The sequence below is a fragment of the Oncorhynchus tshawytscha genome, linkage group LG32, assembly GCF_018296145.1.
Source record: "Oncorhynchus tshawytscha isolate Ot180627B linkage group LG32, Otsh_v2.0, whole genome shotgun sequence".
Taxonomy (NCBI): domain Eukaryota; kingdom Metazoa; phylum Chordata; class Actinopteri; order Salmoniformes; family Salmonidae; genus Oncorhynchus; species Oncorhynchus tshawytscha.
In genome coordinates, this window is record NC_056460.1 from 8,597,929 (window position 1) to 8,614,902 (window position 16,974).

The 16,974-nt window shown below is 44.7% G+C and overlaps 1 protein-coding gene across 5 annotated transcripts in view; it reads left to right on the forward strand.

The window, feature by feature from the left end:
- Positions 1-16,974, forward strand: part of LOC112230328 (E3 ubiquitin-protein ligase SMURF2-like) — a 75,665-nt gene that overhangs the window by 23,405 nt on the left and 35,286 nt on the right. For 3 of the 5 annotated variants that reach the window (XM_042310798.1, XM_042310799.1, XM_042310800.1), the window contains exons 2-4: positions 7,049-7,087; positions 10,194-10,341; positions 14,834-14,967. In XM_042310798.1, the coding sequence (XP_042166732.1) occupies positions 7,049-7,087; positions 10,194-10,341; positions 14,834-14,967 (321 nt within the window). The remainder of the gene's footprint in view (positions 1-7,048; positions 7,088-10,193; positions 10,342-14,833; positions 14,968-16,974) is intronic. The other 2 variants (XM_042310802.1, XM_042310801.1) reach the window with 1 other exon arrangement.

Consider the following 16,974-nt stretch of genomic DNA (forward strand, 5'->3'; position numbering starts at 1 on the left):
CTTCAATACTCTGAGTCAGTAGTCGGGTGACGGGCTGCCTGCAGTGACGTGGCCCTCAGGTATAACTCCTAAGGGAGACACAATGGAGGGGAGAGGAGCTCTGAGTTGACCTCTGTGGTGGATGGTGATGACTGTGTCTGGACAGTCCATTGAGTGGCCACTGTCTCTTGCCTCCTCACCCTCAGTTGGAAGATAAAGTTGTTGACCTTTACTGGTTTAGGAGGTAGGCCTAGTCAAACATGTGCAAACGTTATGGTGGTTGAACATATGGTTTGGGATTCTTGAACATGTAGCATGTGCAATATTTTTTCTTTAGGCCATGATTTATTCCTCCATTCGTAGGCCAAGTTCTTGTAAGGATATGATACATGATCTTAGCTACTAGTACCTATTTAGGCCAAAAGTGCAGAAAAGGATTAGATACATTTAAGCACACACAGGAGCAGTAAAGACTGAAAGCCGATTTATGGTCCGGCATCTGCAGTGGCCGTACAGCATTTACAGTGATGCGGCCTCCGCAGAAGTCAGAGCATTCATACTTATTGAGATTCTTTGAGCAGAGCGGAGTGTGTCATACGCATCCAACACATTTGGTCTGCACCACTTGTAGTGATTCAGGACTAATCTCGGTAGCCAGCCACGACCTTACTTCTTCTGAGACGTTGGAGTCGGTTTCCCAGTGCTTGACATAGCTCAGCCAATATAGTGTGAAGTAAAAAGGCGGTACCATTTTCCCACCTGCATCTCCACTTCAACCCTTCATATATATTTTTTTGCTTTATGAGCTTGTCCCACAACTGCCTCTTCTTGTGGCAAGCATCCGTTTCCATAGATGCGGTAACACACACTGTCAATGGAACTCGACCAAAACATTGGAAATGCCATGGAAATGCGTGAGGGAAAGATTCTGAATCTCTTCATTGCCCCCAAGAAAAATTTGCCTGCATTTAGGCTATTTTTTTGTGTATTTCACACTGCATTAGTTAAAAACTACTACCACCACCAATTTCTGTATGCTAGCTTTGCTACCAGCTTTTACGAACAGGAGTTAGCATATAGCAGTCTAAACCTTAAAGGGGACAACTTTATATATATTTTTTTCATCGAAAACATACAAATATATCCAAATCCGACTTTAGTAACCACATTGTGGTTCTGTTAAAATACATCAATCATGACGGATTTGACAGATATCCACTTTGTTAAATCATATTTGTTGAATGTGCGCCAATTTGGCGTCCTATCCTTCACGGTTTGCATTCCATTGACCTCTTTACGGCATTTCTCCCCATTTACCTCTTTCCAAGAGTTCAAACAATCCCTACACGAGGTGTCCTGAAGATGTTTTATATTTGCAAACTTGTTCTGATAGCCTTTTGTCAAAGTTCTACATGTTTGTTGTGAAGTGAGTTTGTGTTTATACAGGAGGTACCGCCCCGAACTACTGTCAACCAATCATATCAATGCTGAGCTATACGGAGCCCTCCACATTGTTGCAAAATTTGGGAGGCGCACGGCATCGACCGACAGAGCTCGATACGGCCTCCGGAGGCTCCGCAATTGCATCACACCCTCCGTACGGAGCCTCCGCACTGCATTTCCGGATCAAGAATAAATCACGTTTTAGGATTGACCATCTACAGCAGGGTTTCCCAACCCTCTCCTTCACATTTTTGTTTTAACCCTAAAATGGCACACCTGGTTCAATTAGTCAAAGACTTGATAAGTTGACTAATTTAATTGTGTGCCAGTTTTTAGGGTTAAAACAAAAATGTGAAGGAGAGGGTTGGGAAATCCTTATATTTAGGATATCCCCTTCAGAAAAGGCTTAAAGAGGATTCCTGCTAGTTTGACATGGGCTGTCAGCAGGTTCTGTGTTTACAAGAGGCTCCACTGACCCCTGTTTCCCATGTCAACATCCGAGAACGCTTGGTCCTCAGGCTGGGCTGAGAAGTGGTCACCTCAGTTTCCCAAACTTGGTCCAAGGGTTGCTAATTTTTTGCCCTAGCACTACACAGCTGATTCAAATAATCAACTAATCATCAAGCTTTGATTTGAGTCAGCTGTGTAGTGCTAGGTCAAAAACCAAAACGAGAACTGAGTTTGGGAAACGCTGCTTTAACCCATGGAAGCTGCAGCCTATTCTGTTTTGTAAAATACATAGCTGCCTACCTAATGCTGAATTGAAATAATGTTGATTTAATTTCTTAAAATAAAATGTAATGTATTAGGCAATAGGCCTGTAGGCTACTGTACTGGAAGGTTGTCACCTTGACATTTCCCAGCCCCAATCATGCAATTTAATTCTGTATCCCCACTCATTATCCAAAAGTGTTTCCTATGAAGTCAATCGCTGATATTGCTTTCCAGAAAACGTAACACATCCCAGGTTGAAAAGTTCATCTGAACTGAGGAATTGGGGATGACTTATTTTCGGGGGTGAAAAGTTCACCAGTTTATTAATAATGCAGCATGTTGGTGTGAAGGAGATGCAACAGACAGCTGTCTGGGGAGTTGGTTTTAAAGACAGGAGGGGAAGTAACCCTCACACTATCTAGACGCTTCCATAATATCTTTGCATGTTAGATACGTATTCTGTCTGAGTGTAGCTTCACCCAGAGAGGTCAAATGGAGTTTGAGGCTTGAAATCCCTCACAGCACGGCTCTCATGAGGGTGGTCCGTAGTGCCATATGTTATGTAGGCCTTCACACTTTTATAAGAGGTGTGTGTAGACAAACACTTACACATTCAAGATATCCTGTTGGCATGCACGGTTGCTTTCAGAGGCATGGAAGTACACGCCTTGACACCCTATGATGGCCCAACTCGGCAGGGTGCCACAAAAACTAAACTTGGTGTTTACGCCTTGAAGATGATGGTGATATACAGGCCTCTTCGAAGGCTGAACTTCAGCATTCATCTGAATTAACGTTCTAGACAAGAATGGCGTCTGCTGTCTCCCATTTAGAATTGCTAGAATTTAAATGGTATCCATATTTGATGAGAAGCCGCTCACATCAGAGACATTTTAGAATTTTGGCGTTTTCTTTCACTCGACTTCTCACATAACATCCCCTTCATCCTGTGAGTGCCTCCATTCATTGGAAGCTTCGTGGCCAATTCTGCCCGGGAACAGTGCATCTGGGAGGTCAATGATGTGGTGATTGGTGAAAGAGCCTTTTATTTTAGCATGGTCAGACATTGGAGCATGGTGCAGGTAATCCGCTTTTCTCCATTAGCATTAGGGTAACATGAGATCTACTGGTACCGACTTTACTACGGTGTGCTGAATGGAAGGGCTTGGGGTTGGTCAAGTCTCCATGGGTTGGTCAAGTCTCTATGGGTTACGACCTCCCGAGTCCCATCTCCATGGGTTATTACCTCCCCTGGAGGTCACTGTGACATGTGCCACTGAGATTTAACTCAGTAATCCTAACCTTAACCAGGTCATAATCCTAACCATAACCAGGTCATAATCCTAACTTTAACCAGGTCATAATCCTAACCTTAACATTACGTGAATTAACAAATATCTTATCCTGTATCAGTGGTTAGGGGCACCCTAAGGATCTGTCCATCCAGCCTGTCACTAACCTTACAATGACTGATTAATTCACTCAGGCTAAGCTATTTAAGTTTGATTTTTTTTAGCAATTTGACTGTGAAATTCGTGGGATTTTGTGTTCCTTAGAATCAGCTTTTGACAGCATGTTGCTAGCGTTTAGAATCACAAATCCATTTTCAGTATATAAGCCTACACTTGCTTTAGCCAAGACTCCGACCTCTTATGATGCTCGTTTTCTCCTCATTTCATCCTGACGATGATGTCCATTTGGTCCCTGCAGGATCAGTTTAGTCTGTCTGATTGGGCGTCTTCACGGTGTCGTTTGGTTTGTGTTGTGATTGTCTGTGTCATGATGTTGTGATTCTGTTCGATTGGTTGTGTAATTTTGGTCGCTGTCCTGGTCTCCGGATTAAACGGGTGCGATTTGAGCCGTAACTTCCTTGCTTTGTGCTTCACTGTAATTTTCCTAGTATTTTGGTGGCTGTCTTTCCCTCCCTTGACATTCTTGTGTGTAATCAATTTTCACGTTGTCCACGGGACGTGTGCGTGTGTGTTGTCGTGCCCGGCAGCCTGTCTGTGTGTGTGTGTGTGACACTGGCTTTTCCTGGCAGTATCATGACTCTGTCGGTGCTTAGTGTGCTTCTCCCCAGCCTCCATACATAACTCCATGGTGAGACTGGTTCGTTCCACTACCCACCCTGCTATTCCTTTTCCTCTTTCCCAAAACAGACAGAATCACACAAACCACCAACTTTCTGACCTCATCCAGAACTTGTGTGTGTCTGCCATACATTTTATAGCACTCTTCCTCCATGACAGCCTGTATATGAAACTGGCAGACATTTGAAAGATAGTGTACAGTACCTAAGAGAATGCAGGCAAGTCTGTGTTATGGCTATAAGTCTCTCTCAGGATCCTGTCTCTGGCTCGTGCGTGTCTCAGAGTGTTCGTGTGTGTGTGTGTTGCGGTATGGGAATGGAAAGTGCCCCATCACCTGCTCCCTACTCCTCACCCTGCATAAATAATGACCGTTGAGTCTGTGGGGCGTTGAAATGTGTGTGTCGTGACAGACACTGCAGACATTGAGTGAGTGCATACTCCAGCTTTGAGTAATGAGGTGGGCTTTGAGAGTAGTGCATTCCCCGGGACCGCGCGGCTGTGTAAATGATACCCCCCCCAGTCTGTGTCCTCCCAGCGCCTGCAAGGGAAAATACCTTTCCTGTCACTTGTCAGTATAGGGAGCATTTTAGTTACGCTAATTTAGGTTGGCAAATTTTGTACGTGTGTAGTCTAGGCATAGGTTTTAGTGGTGTTGGATACCAGATATGTTGGATACCATGACGGTAATTTCCCTTTTGGGATTAATAAAGTACCATCTCGCACCTCATCTCTGTCGGGTCGACTGTTACATTTCACCTGTCACTGCGGGCATAGGAGAGTAGCCTAGACACTGCGACACGGCAGTTCTATGATGGAAGGAGACCCAGACACCCCTCCTCTCCTCTCTTCTCCCCTCTGTTTTGTGTCCTCACATTCTCCAGGGTCATCCATCTATCTGTCTGGGTCAGACTTTGGCCCAGACTCATCCAGGCTCGCGGCGAGTTATGTCGTCATGAAGGTCAGACTCCTAGACAACACTGGGGCTGCTACAGCCTTACCTCATCAATCCCCCCTCCATTGCTCTACTGTACCACCCCTAATGTCCCCCAATCAGCACCAGTGGTCTTGATGAGACCGGCCAACTGGGTACCTCCCAGGGTCCAGAAACGGCTCCTTGGAATGTCTTTCCACTCCTCTGGCTAATGTGTAGGGGCCTGGCTAGGTAGTAGCCTGCTATCTGTCTGCTCAGTGGGGATGGGGGGGATAAACTAAGTGTAGTGTTTTTGTATCCAGATTGTCATACCTTCATACTGGGATATTCTGTAATATTCACACGGAACACAAGGTGTGCTGTTTTCAAACCCCACTGATACTCTGTAATCCAAAGGTTATCAAAGCTAACAAGTAAATGTAAAATCCCATAGAAAATGCTAATGAGTGCATTGCCAATATTTTGTTTAGGTCAGAAACTGTACTATACAAGTAACTCCAAAATGCTACTCACAGTTTACTGCAAGCACAAAACAAATATTTCCCAGCAAGACTCTTGATCCACAAAGGTATTCTTCTCTTCTGTTGTTAGCTCTGAAGAAGCTAACAACTTGGCTAACTAGCTACTAAATTAGCAAACCAAATGAACAACCGCAGAGCATTTGGCACATATTAGACAGTTAACTTAATAGTTATAAGATATCTAGCTGGCAAACATTTAGTTGTGAATTCCATACTGTAATTAGATCACCTGGTGCATGTTGCAGAACAGTGAATGACTCACAAGGCTCCGGTCTCTTGTCATTGTGAGCTTGTAAACAAACACCATGTGGACTGGGGACTACCTGTAAGCTTCATAATGTGACAAGTGAAATGAAGAACGTAATGTTCTTTATCTCCTAACATATTGCACAAGTTGACTGCAGGAATTTTACTTATGTAGCTACAAATATTAAAACGTATTGAAAAACCTAAAAGAAATTGTTTCAACGGTATTGGAAAACATCCTGTGGCTTTTTCCAAATACCCCAGTATACGGTATACCGCCCAACCCTACTGAGTTCTATTGCTACCTAAAATAACTTGGCAGTCCTAGGAAGACATTCCATAACTTTGGCCCAATTTGGCTCACCTGGACCCCATTACACCAGGAGAGAGATTTACAGAGATGGTAGAGAGAACTGTGTACGTGAGCGAGAGAGAGCTCGACATAGTGCTCCTGCAACTCATCTTTTCTTCTCTTCTGGAAGCCATTGTGTGTTGGCTCTTGGCTGTGATGCTTACCTCAGGGACTCACTCCGTATTGGAAAGAATGCTTGTCTGCTCAATATTTTACAAGGGAAGCCTCTCTAACCACTCTCTCGGTTAGTCCATAATGGGCGGACAGACTGACACAACAGGGGTTACCCAGGGCAACCATGAAGACGACTAACTAGAGCCAAGCCAGAAATCCTCCAATAATTGAGCTGTTAAATGTTTTGAGGGAGCACCACCCAAAAGTGAGGTTATCGCAAAAGGGGACTGGGATTCTGAGCAGGAATCCAAGGCACTGGCGGGGATCAGATTCCAAGCTGAAGTTGGTTCTCATTTCATAATATCTGTCAGACTTCAAATACCTGGAGTGAAGGATTGAAATGGAGTGTAGCTTAGACTATTTGTGTAGGCCTAAACTGGACTTTGCCTTCTCTTATAGGTCTAACAGTGCCCCTATTTGACCCACATGCTGTCTCTTGTGCTTTTGGTTGTTTTATTTAATATGTAAGCTCACAGGGTTTCTCCCCCCCCCCCACAAGCTGCTTTGTGTTGTATTGAGAATTCACTAATATTGCTCTTCCGTTGTAGCACACCAATCATTTTACTCATCTAACGTTTCTTCTTCTCTTCCCTTCCAGTGCTGTGTGCGAAGAACTTGTCAAAGAAAGACTTCTTCCGTGAGTAGTAACCCATTTATTTTATTTTTTTGCATCAGTGCTATTTCTGTCCTGCCCCCCCACCCCGTGCATTGGGATGGGATTGTCAGCTAGCTGGCTGGCTGGCTTTGAAGCCTTCTGTAGATGGAGTCCCATAGGAGCTCAATCTGCCTGCAGTATTGGCTGACGAATACAGATTACAGATAGAACACATGATGCACATCGACGCTTGTCCCCAATGCTATCCAATGAGGTGGAAGAGCATCGGTGATGAGCTAGTAATGCCTGACGCATGCTGTTATAACCAACACGGATGAGCCATTTAAAATTAGTTCTAATGTTACTCAGTCATTAGGCTGACTGTGAAAGACTACCGGTCGTTAACTGTGAAGTTCCTGTCTCTTACTTATCTTCACATTGGCTTTATGCCAGAGGGTCTGGTGTAGTTTTATATAATGGCGAGACGGAGATACTCACCACAAATAAATACCTCTGATGGGACACAAAGAACAGGCACGTCCCTTGCATAGGCTAATTATCATAGTGTGTGGTTTTGATTTTTTTTAAAAACTGAATTGGAGCATTCTTTAGGCTATACAGTTGCACATCTCCCTTGAGACCGTGTATTGGATTACTGTGGGCTTTAAGGCACAGTTTCCTGTAAATGACACACACACACACACACACACACACACACCTGCAGAGGGAAGTCCCTGCTTCCTCTGCCAGTATGGCATTGGGGTGAATGTGACTCAACAAGTTTGACGTGTGGGAGGTATCATTGCCTGGAGCCACACACACACACTCCTAACTATAGTCACACATAGTATGTCATTTCTATGGAGCACAGTCCGTGTGTGTGCGTACCAAGTTTCCGTTAAGACAATTTGGCGCCGAACAACGTGACGGGCAAGATTTTTAATTTCCTGGACATCCATATGCATTGGATGCATAACTCCGTCAGGGTGTCCACCCACGGTGCTCAAAATCACTTTTAGATTATTGTCATTCATCTTAATAGATTGGAAAGGGCCTGTAAAAGTTGTAATAAAGTAGAACAATGTTCTTATACCAACATGACAGGTTTTATTGAAAAGCAAAACATTACCTGTTGCGTATTCATCCCTGCTATAAATCATCAAAAATATAATTTAAAAAAATATTTAAATATTTAGTGTAGAAAAACAAGTCTCCTACATAGCAAAACACAACTTCAAAATATCATATTCATATAATACAATTTGCGAACGACCTGACCTATAGGCTATTTGTATGAACACTTTAATGAATAAATAGCAAAACACAGCTGTTTTCAAATATAATCTAGTCTTTTTAATTCAGCCTAGGCATGAACATTTTAAGCAAGCCTAATAACTAACAAAATATGGCTGTCTACGAACACCAGGGCTGGCCGTTCATGACTACAAACGATCCAGCTTTTGTCAAATAAACGGCAGATTTGACTTTTTGTAGCAGGTTAGGAGAATTTTACGAAGCAAGTTAGGAAAATTAGTTTACCGTTAGGAAAGAGTTAGGGTTAGCTAAAATACAAAACAATTCAACTTTTTATGTTAATATGACAAAAGCTGGATCCCTTCTTGTCATGACTGGGCCGGCCCGCACCCTTCCCCATTCCCGCTGTTATTCAGCACCTCATCAGTGGTGGGCTGGGTGTCTCCTCGCCAGGCGCTGCAGTACCAGGCTGTCCTCCAGAGGGTGCCCTCCTCCCGTCCGATAAACGTCCAGGGGTCAGGCCATCGAGCTGGGCTCGCTCTCGATGCCAGATTCGGAGATGACAGAAGGGGAGCGGTTTAGGATCTTGGAGCCACAAAATTGAGGACTTTTAAAGCTGATGTTGAACAATCAAAATCTATATGCAAATAGACATTAAGGCTTGTTCATTGCGAGAAAGCTTATTACAATGCTCCTGTGAAACGAGGCCCGTGCCATGCATTTATGAAAGCACTTGTTTCCAAAGCTCAAATGATATCTCTATTTACAGTTCTACTGCGTGATGCTAATAAATGTTGTTTATTGTAATTTGAACTATTGTGAGGTCGTGTCACGTGTGATATACGTTGTTTATTGAGAACTCTGTTTCCTACTATAGGTAGTTGGCTGCCTAGTGATTGCAACATTGTAACTCTCCGATGTGAATAGTTGGCAACGATGTTTTGTTTCCAAGTACTACTGAATAAGCTCAATTGAAATACACGTCATTACTCCACTCTACTCTAGTCTATCAATCCATTCCAAATCTTTATACTATACATGAAACGGGTGGGATATGTTGATCGTGTGTGCGTGTGTGTGTGTGTGTACCGTCCCTTATCAGATTTTCAAAGACTATAATAGACTGCCGTGGAACGACATGCTTCTGAGCTGCTTGCTCAACTACACACAACATTTCCTATATATAATCTAAATGAATAAGTGAAATAAAGGTCCATTGACAATGAATGTTTTGTATGCCACCTTATGACTCAGTTTCTATTGAACTGTGTTCAAATACAACCGCTATCATTTTGACGCGCACATACATATCCTCCATTTTGGCTCCAATTTCAGCTATGAGCTATAAAAAATTGTCTGTCTCTGTGTCTCTCTCTCGCTCTCATATTTTTATATGTGTGTATATGTTTATATGTTTAATAAACTACAAGTAATTTATTGGGTTCAATCACCAACGTTTCGACATCACCCTGAAGAAGGCACAGCGATGCCGAAGCGTTGATTTACCCAATTTACTGGGAGTTTATATGTAGAGTTGTGCGACTCTATCTTTATAGCTTATAGTTTATTCACTGTTAGTCAGCACCTCTACTTAAAATACTTTTCTCTGGGTGTGCGCCAGCTCATGTTTGTATCCAATTTCAGCTAGAACATATCTTCATGTTAATTAATATTATTTTGTGAATGTATCTATGTCTGATGGTAGTCATTTGTTTCCATGCCATCAGCTTGTGAATACAGTTACCTCAACTCATTCAGGCATACATCCTCCTTTTTGTCTCTAATTGCAACATAAAATCTCCATTTCATATAAACATTTATTTTCCATGCTAGATAAATGAACCATACTGTGAATGTAGTTCCATTGACTCCATTGTTTCTATGCCATCCACAGTTGTGAATACAATCCTCCATTTTGGCTCCTCCTCCACAGGGCTGCCTGACCCCTTTGCCAAAGTGGTGGTGGACGGCTCGGGGCAATGCCACTCCACAGACACCGTAAGGAACACGCTGGACCCCAAGTGGAACCAACATTACGACCTGTAAGTCACCAGGGAAGTCTCTAGACTGGGGGACCACCTTAGACCAATAAACCCTTGTTTCACCATGTCTTTGTAGTTCCAGTTTGCCTCGGCAATTTATCCTTTCTGATCTACAATAATGCCTAGTACGCAGTAGTAGCATAACCTCGTCCCCAGGGAGAACGTCTGGTGTGTGAGACTAAGAAAGTAAGGGACTAGGGTCTGGATTTGGTGAAACTCGCTGTCAACTCCTGAAGAAACCACTTCCTAAAATGGATGCCAAAGAACCACAGACATTTGTTAGCACATTCTTGTTGTCTATGGTTTTCAACATTGTCACACTGTTTTGGTTTCATTGACTAAGCTGTGGCGTCTCCGATCTCCATGCGCTGCTATGATAAGCGTGCGAGGAATGCAGCAGGTTACCCTCCCTTCCCGTGCTAATGTGCAGGAACACCCACCATAAACCATTTGAGGCCTTTTGACTGGGCTGCTGCACGCTCACTCTAAGGCTAGTCCGAAATGGCACCCTATTTCCTATGTAGTGCACTACTTTTGACCAAGTAGTGCACAATATAGTGAAGAGGGTGCCATTTGACACAACTCTAGTCTAACCATTGGGACTGTCCGAATGAAATGAGCCATGTGTTGTGAATGTTGAGCAGCAAGCTTTACGTGCTCTTCTTGGGAATAATCGCCACAGGACCCAAAGGACCTACTGGCAGTGAGTTACAGGAGGGGGAAGAGAGGGATGTAGAGGGCGGGAGAAGAGGAGAGAAAGCTAGACATGGGGAGAGACGGGTGTGTGTGTGTTACAAAAAGCATTGGGAAACCTATGCAGAGATGTGGGTGTCTTGGCACCAAAACACTATGCACAGATTGAATAATACAGGGAATGTGGGTTACATCATCAATTAGGTCCCCAAGAAAGACAAAAATGAAAAATGTCATTAAGTTGGGCACTGCAGCGGGAAGGCCTATTTGCTAGCTTTGCGCGCACATGTAGATGTCTCTGTCAGTCTCTCGCTGTGTGTTTGCATGCTTGTGTGTGTGCTTACACACCTGTTTCCCCCCCCCACCCACTCCATGCTTGTCTTCAAACACTCTCCTCTCCACTGGTCCCGAGGGACTCTCCCCTGCCAGTGACCCCAGGGCTCTGTCACAGGAAATGGCTGACATGCCAAGAAGCACAGCCACAGATGGAGCCTTCAGCCTCAGCCTGTTGGCTGGCGGGTTGCCACTGCTCTCCACACCTCCCTCTTCCACACCAGGCCAAGCTAAGTGCTCAGCACACAGGCAACCCAGCAGCCTGCTCTCTGTGGGTCTGCTACTGTAGTGTAGTCTAACCCCCCTGGACTACAGACCGTTACGGCAGAATACATTCTTCATTCGCCGTGCATATTCATGGAAGGGACTGTACTGGTGTACGAAATACACCAATCCAATGCTTTTTGTTTGAAATGCATTGGGTAGAGGGTATGAGTGTACACTTTCAAGAAATAGGACACAGTCAAGGGGTGTGTGACATACAACCACTAGTGCTTGTGTACTGGAAAACTCAGCCTGAGCATTGTCGGTGCAGATTTCACTAATACAGTCAGTGAGTTTGCAATTATTGCGTAACTTATGTAGCTATACGTTTGCAGACAGAGGCCATTAAACCCGAAAAGAGAGAGCAGTCAAAACATGTATAAGTTCAGACCGTGTTTGGAGCTTGAGGAGCATACATTCTGCCCCGCTCTGTTTTCATATTCGCTGCGTCAGCGCCTGCAGCAGGGCAGGCTGCATTAGAGCGCCAGGTCATGTGGCTCCCAATGGGATGCTAACAGGATGCTAATGTGATGCTAATGCACTGTATATCCCTTAGGCAAGCTAGAGACGTCACAAATAGTGAAGGGGTTGTTTTAGAGCACAAGGCCTGTAAGCACTCTCGCTGCCCTCTGTAGGAACCAATCTGGGTGTAGACGTGACCCATTTTAGCTTCATACTGTATGTTAGAGCCCTTGATCAGTTTTATACAGTAGGTGGTATCATATTTCTATAGAGAAAGCCAATTGATATGACTGACGGTTGCATTTTTCAGAGGCCTTGATTGGTGAAAACCCATTCCCACTCCTTCTCTCACTGCACCAACCACGCTATCCTCCTCACCAGACTCCTCCCCGGTTCCCTAATCACTCGTCCCTCTCGGCCCAGGAAACCCAGAGCAGGTGGCCGGCCGTGCTGTCATATCCCAGAAGGCAGAGCTGGTCTCGCCAGCCGTCAAGGGAGGAAGTGTGACCGTGTCGTCTGCCAGTCTGTCTGGGCCGTTGATTAGTCTAGATGTCTATATCTAGCCTCATTACTTTTAACCCAGTCTGAGCTGTCAGACCGGCATGACTGGTCACCCACTGGCATTACTAGATGTCTCCCATTGTGCCACCCCAGCTCACCAGTCACCATTAGTCACAAACCAGTAAATTGGCTAACTTGTTGCGTCATCAGCCTATAAACTGATCTAAGGCCAGTGTTGAGTGTTCCATCCTAATGGTTGAGGTAAGGGATAGTAAACTGATCCAAGATCTGTGATACTTACAATGAAAATCTCTTCAGACTAGCTAGACTGAGGCTCAAAAAGTAATACTTACCTCATACTGTGGTGTGATCATATAGCTATACTTAGCCATATGCACGGACAAGTGGGTTTGGGTCTCTCTCTTGCTCTCTCTCTCTCTGTGGTTTTTTTCTCCTCCTTAATTTGCTGCGGTAAGCACTGTTCTAATCACCGGCTCTACCTGCAAAGCCAGACTGCACATGGTTCCACAAATGCGTGTGTGTGCACGCACCTGTGTGTGAACGTGTGTTTATGACTGTGTGTGTGTACACGTGTGTCTTCCTCAAGTCATTTTGACTGAGGAAATTGTGTTTACCTGTCCTCATTTTCAAAGCCTCAGACGCTAGGTCACTGTCTGGTCTGCTCTCTCATTTCCCCTTAAACGCAGCCTGGGTTTGCAACACACACACAAACTCCAAATCATGTTGTTGGCCCATACATTACCACCACAGTGTAGAGGTGGAGCAACTTGGCTTAGTTTGAAGCCTTTATCCGGATCTAGATCAGACAGCAGGCGGAAATTTCAAACCACAATGCAAGGCTTTTAATATGAGAAAAAAAAACCCAGCTTAGATTAAAGTTTTATTTCATTTCTGTCTGTCACTCCCTTTAAAGACTGAACGATGCAAAAAGACATACGCCTCTATGGAAGCATTTATTATGTCCACAGACATCAGTTGCCAGTGATATTAGTATCAGATATTTGAGCAGACTTGTCTTTTGACAAAAGGAGACACTGTGAGGTGAGCAGTGCACTCTTCCCTCTCCCTATAACAGTATGGGCCATGTGCATTTTCTACGTGTGCTCTGGGAAACCCTTCTCCTGGAAATCTTCATGATATATATATATATATATATGTGTACCCATGGAAGAGGGCTGAGTTGGGTAAGCTGTAATTAGACCAGTCGGTGTGTGTGTGTGTTACTGTAAGTGCTGTCTGTCTGGGGGACTGTGGTGCAGGAGAGAGAGGGGAGACGAGGGGTTCTCCTGTCTGATTCATGATGACTAGGCTGACCTTATAGCCAGACAAGCAGCTTCATCATCGTGGACAGTTAGCACACTGTAATCAGAGTCACTTAGACCTCAGAACCCCATCCGTACATTCTGTGATGTGACTTTGTGTACACACTTGTTTCTTTAGTGGGTCATCATCTTCGGTGTGTATGACATGTACGTCTCTCCCTTCCAGTTCTCTGCTGCCAATGACTGGAACGAATTGCAAAAATCCCTGAAGCTGGAGACTTATTTCCCTCATTAACTTTAAACATCGGCTATCTGAGCAGCTAACCGATCGCTGCAGCTGTACATAGCCCATCTGTAAATAGCCCACCCAATCTACCTACCTCATCCCCATATTGTTTTTATTTACTTTTCTGCTCTTTTGCACACCAGTATTTCTACTTGCACATCATCTGCTCATTTATCACTCCAGTGTTCATTTGCTAAATTGTAATTACTTTGCTACTATGGCCTATTTATTGCCTTGCCTCACGCCATTTGCACACACTGTATATAGACTTTCTTTTTTTTCTATTGTGTTATTCGCTTGTTTATTCCATGTGTAACTCTGTGTTGTTGTTTGTGTCACACTGCTTTGCTTTATCTTGGCCAGGTCGCAGTTGTAAATGAGAACTTGTTCTCAACTAGCCTACCTGGTGAAATAAAATAAAAAATAATTTTAAAAATTGCTTCGCTCTTACCCTGGGATAATGACTCAGCACTCCAAAAGCACAGTGATGAGACGGACAGAGCCACTCAGTGTTGTAAGCGATGCATTTAAAGATCTTAAATGATGCATAATTAAAGAAACTAGCTCGCTCACATTCTCTCACTCTCTCACTCACATCAGTTGGTCTGATGTCGTGTATTTGGTGACACATATTAAAGGGAATGTGTCACTCTCTCTTTGCCCTCCACAGGTACATTGGGAAGTCTGACTCCATCACCATCAGTGTGTGGAACCACAAGAAGATTCACAAGAAGCAGGGGGCCGGCTTCCTGGGCTGTGTACGCCTTCTCTCCAACGCCATCAACCGTCTCAAAGACACCGGCTGTAAGTGTGTGTGTGTGTGTGTGTGTGTGTGTGTGTGTGTGTGTGTGTGTGTGTGTGTGTGCGCGCGCGCGTTCAAGCATGTATTAGAGCAATCATTTATTTTATTTTTTGAGCAAAAGTGAATGTGTGTGTGTCTTTTCTGGAGGTGGTCTCAGTATGGTGTGAGACAGCAACAAAAAAAAACTCCCAACGATTACTCAAACCCAGACACACATTCCCCCCTCTATTCATCATTATTCCACTCCTATTACGCAACGCATGATCTGATTTATAGACCACATCAAAGACAAGACAGGCTTCTGTCCTGCCCCACTACCTAGAAGGCCCTATTACACACACACACACACACCTGCCATTAAACCCTATTGATTGACGACCATCTGGGAGGCTGGCACTGTCGCTGCCCCGCTCTGCCCGCTCCCTCTCTGGGTATCAGGTGCCAGTCTGGCTGGCTAGAGCCCGGAGCATGTTGGCGCTGCCTGGCCTGGTGAGACGGACGCCATCGAGAGCGGGATAGGGGGCTCCTGGGAGTTGGGAGTCTTGCCCACGCCTGGCGCTGCCAGCTCAAACACACTCCCCGGGGTTTCCACCTCTGTAGCGTGAAGGGAAACACACACACACGTCCTGCTGTCTCTTCAGACACAGACTTAACTGTATGTGAAGTAGATGTGCCGTCTCCCTTTTCTACTCTTGCAGTGACTGCTTCATTATGAGTACTTACTGGAAAGTCTCTCTTTCCTCTGTTTTACCTGGCTTGTTAGCCGTTAGCTGCTGCGTTCAGACTGGGTCCCATCCCGACTGATAGCATTCACAGTGAACAACCGTAGGTATAGAGCATTTCTCTTTTCGGCCAAGCTATAACAGTTAAAGATGCTAGCTAGGCTGTTAAACAAGCTGGCTCCACTTACAGTATAGGCCTACATCATAGCATAGGCAATATCTGTACATCTAACTGCCCTACCTTCCTCACCCTCCGTCTATAGTATATATGTATATCTATCTATACCACTCAGCGGTTTTCTCCCTAAGTGGTTTCGAATTGGAGCCATAACTGGCTGTGACAATGAGAGTCCTCTAGAAATTGTCAGTCAGACAGTGTGGCACTGAAGTCAGTCAGTATGGGTAGATGCTGCTGATGTGGACAACAAGGGAGACAGGCTGTCCCCCCCCGCCTGTCTGTGGTCCAGACACCACATTCTCTAGGGGCCTCTTCTTCTGCTGCCGCGCCATTTCCTAACAGTCTGGCCCGGTACAGCTCTACAACTTCCTGTAAATTACTGTAGCATCACACACGCACACTGACACAAACCTCGGAGCCCTTTGTCCTAATTACAAGTATTCTGTCCTTTTTTTTGTTGTCTTTTTGCCCCATAGTTTATTTAAATTGGTTTTGGTGCGTCTGTGATGGTGGACAGTAATGTATAGAATGTATACATGGATCAGTCACTTTAGTATCGTCTATGCACTGTCTGGGTGGCAAGACTTGTATACAGAGAGACGTATACTGTTGATACACTGGTAATTAAGCCTACGTATGTTGTGTAGACAGTGTCCTGTCTTTGTGGTCGTTTTGGTTCCCGTACCCTTTGTATTCCCCCGCTCTTTCCTTTCGTCTGAGCCTGCCCCCCCGCACCTCAGATGTTTGCAGGGCCAGGATCCAGTTTCACTTAGTCTCTTCTTTTTTTCTTTTTTTTTCTCCTGAAAGCTGCTTACTATTCCAACCTTGTAACCCCTAGACCGTCCCTGTTTAGTCTGGACACGTATCCGGAACAGATCCTCAATGCTGTCTGTCAGGAAGACACCGGGAGCGGATAGTCTCACTACACCCCCCCCAGTCTGGAAACAACCTAGGATGTACTCTCACTTTCTGCTCCCCCAGACCAAAGAGTTAGCTAATAGGAGCTGACATATATGTCTAGGATGTTTTAGGATGAGTAGAGGGAGAGCAGCTATGGCTGATTTGGGATCAGGTCTTAACCTGCACTGTGAAATGGAGATCCCTTTACT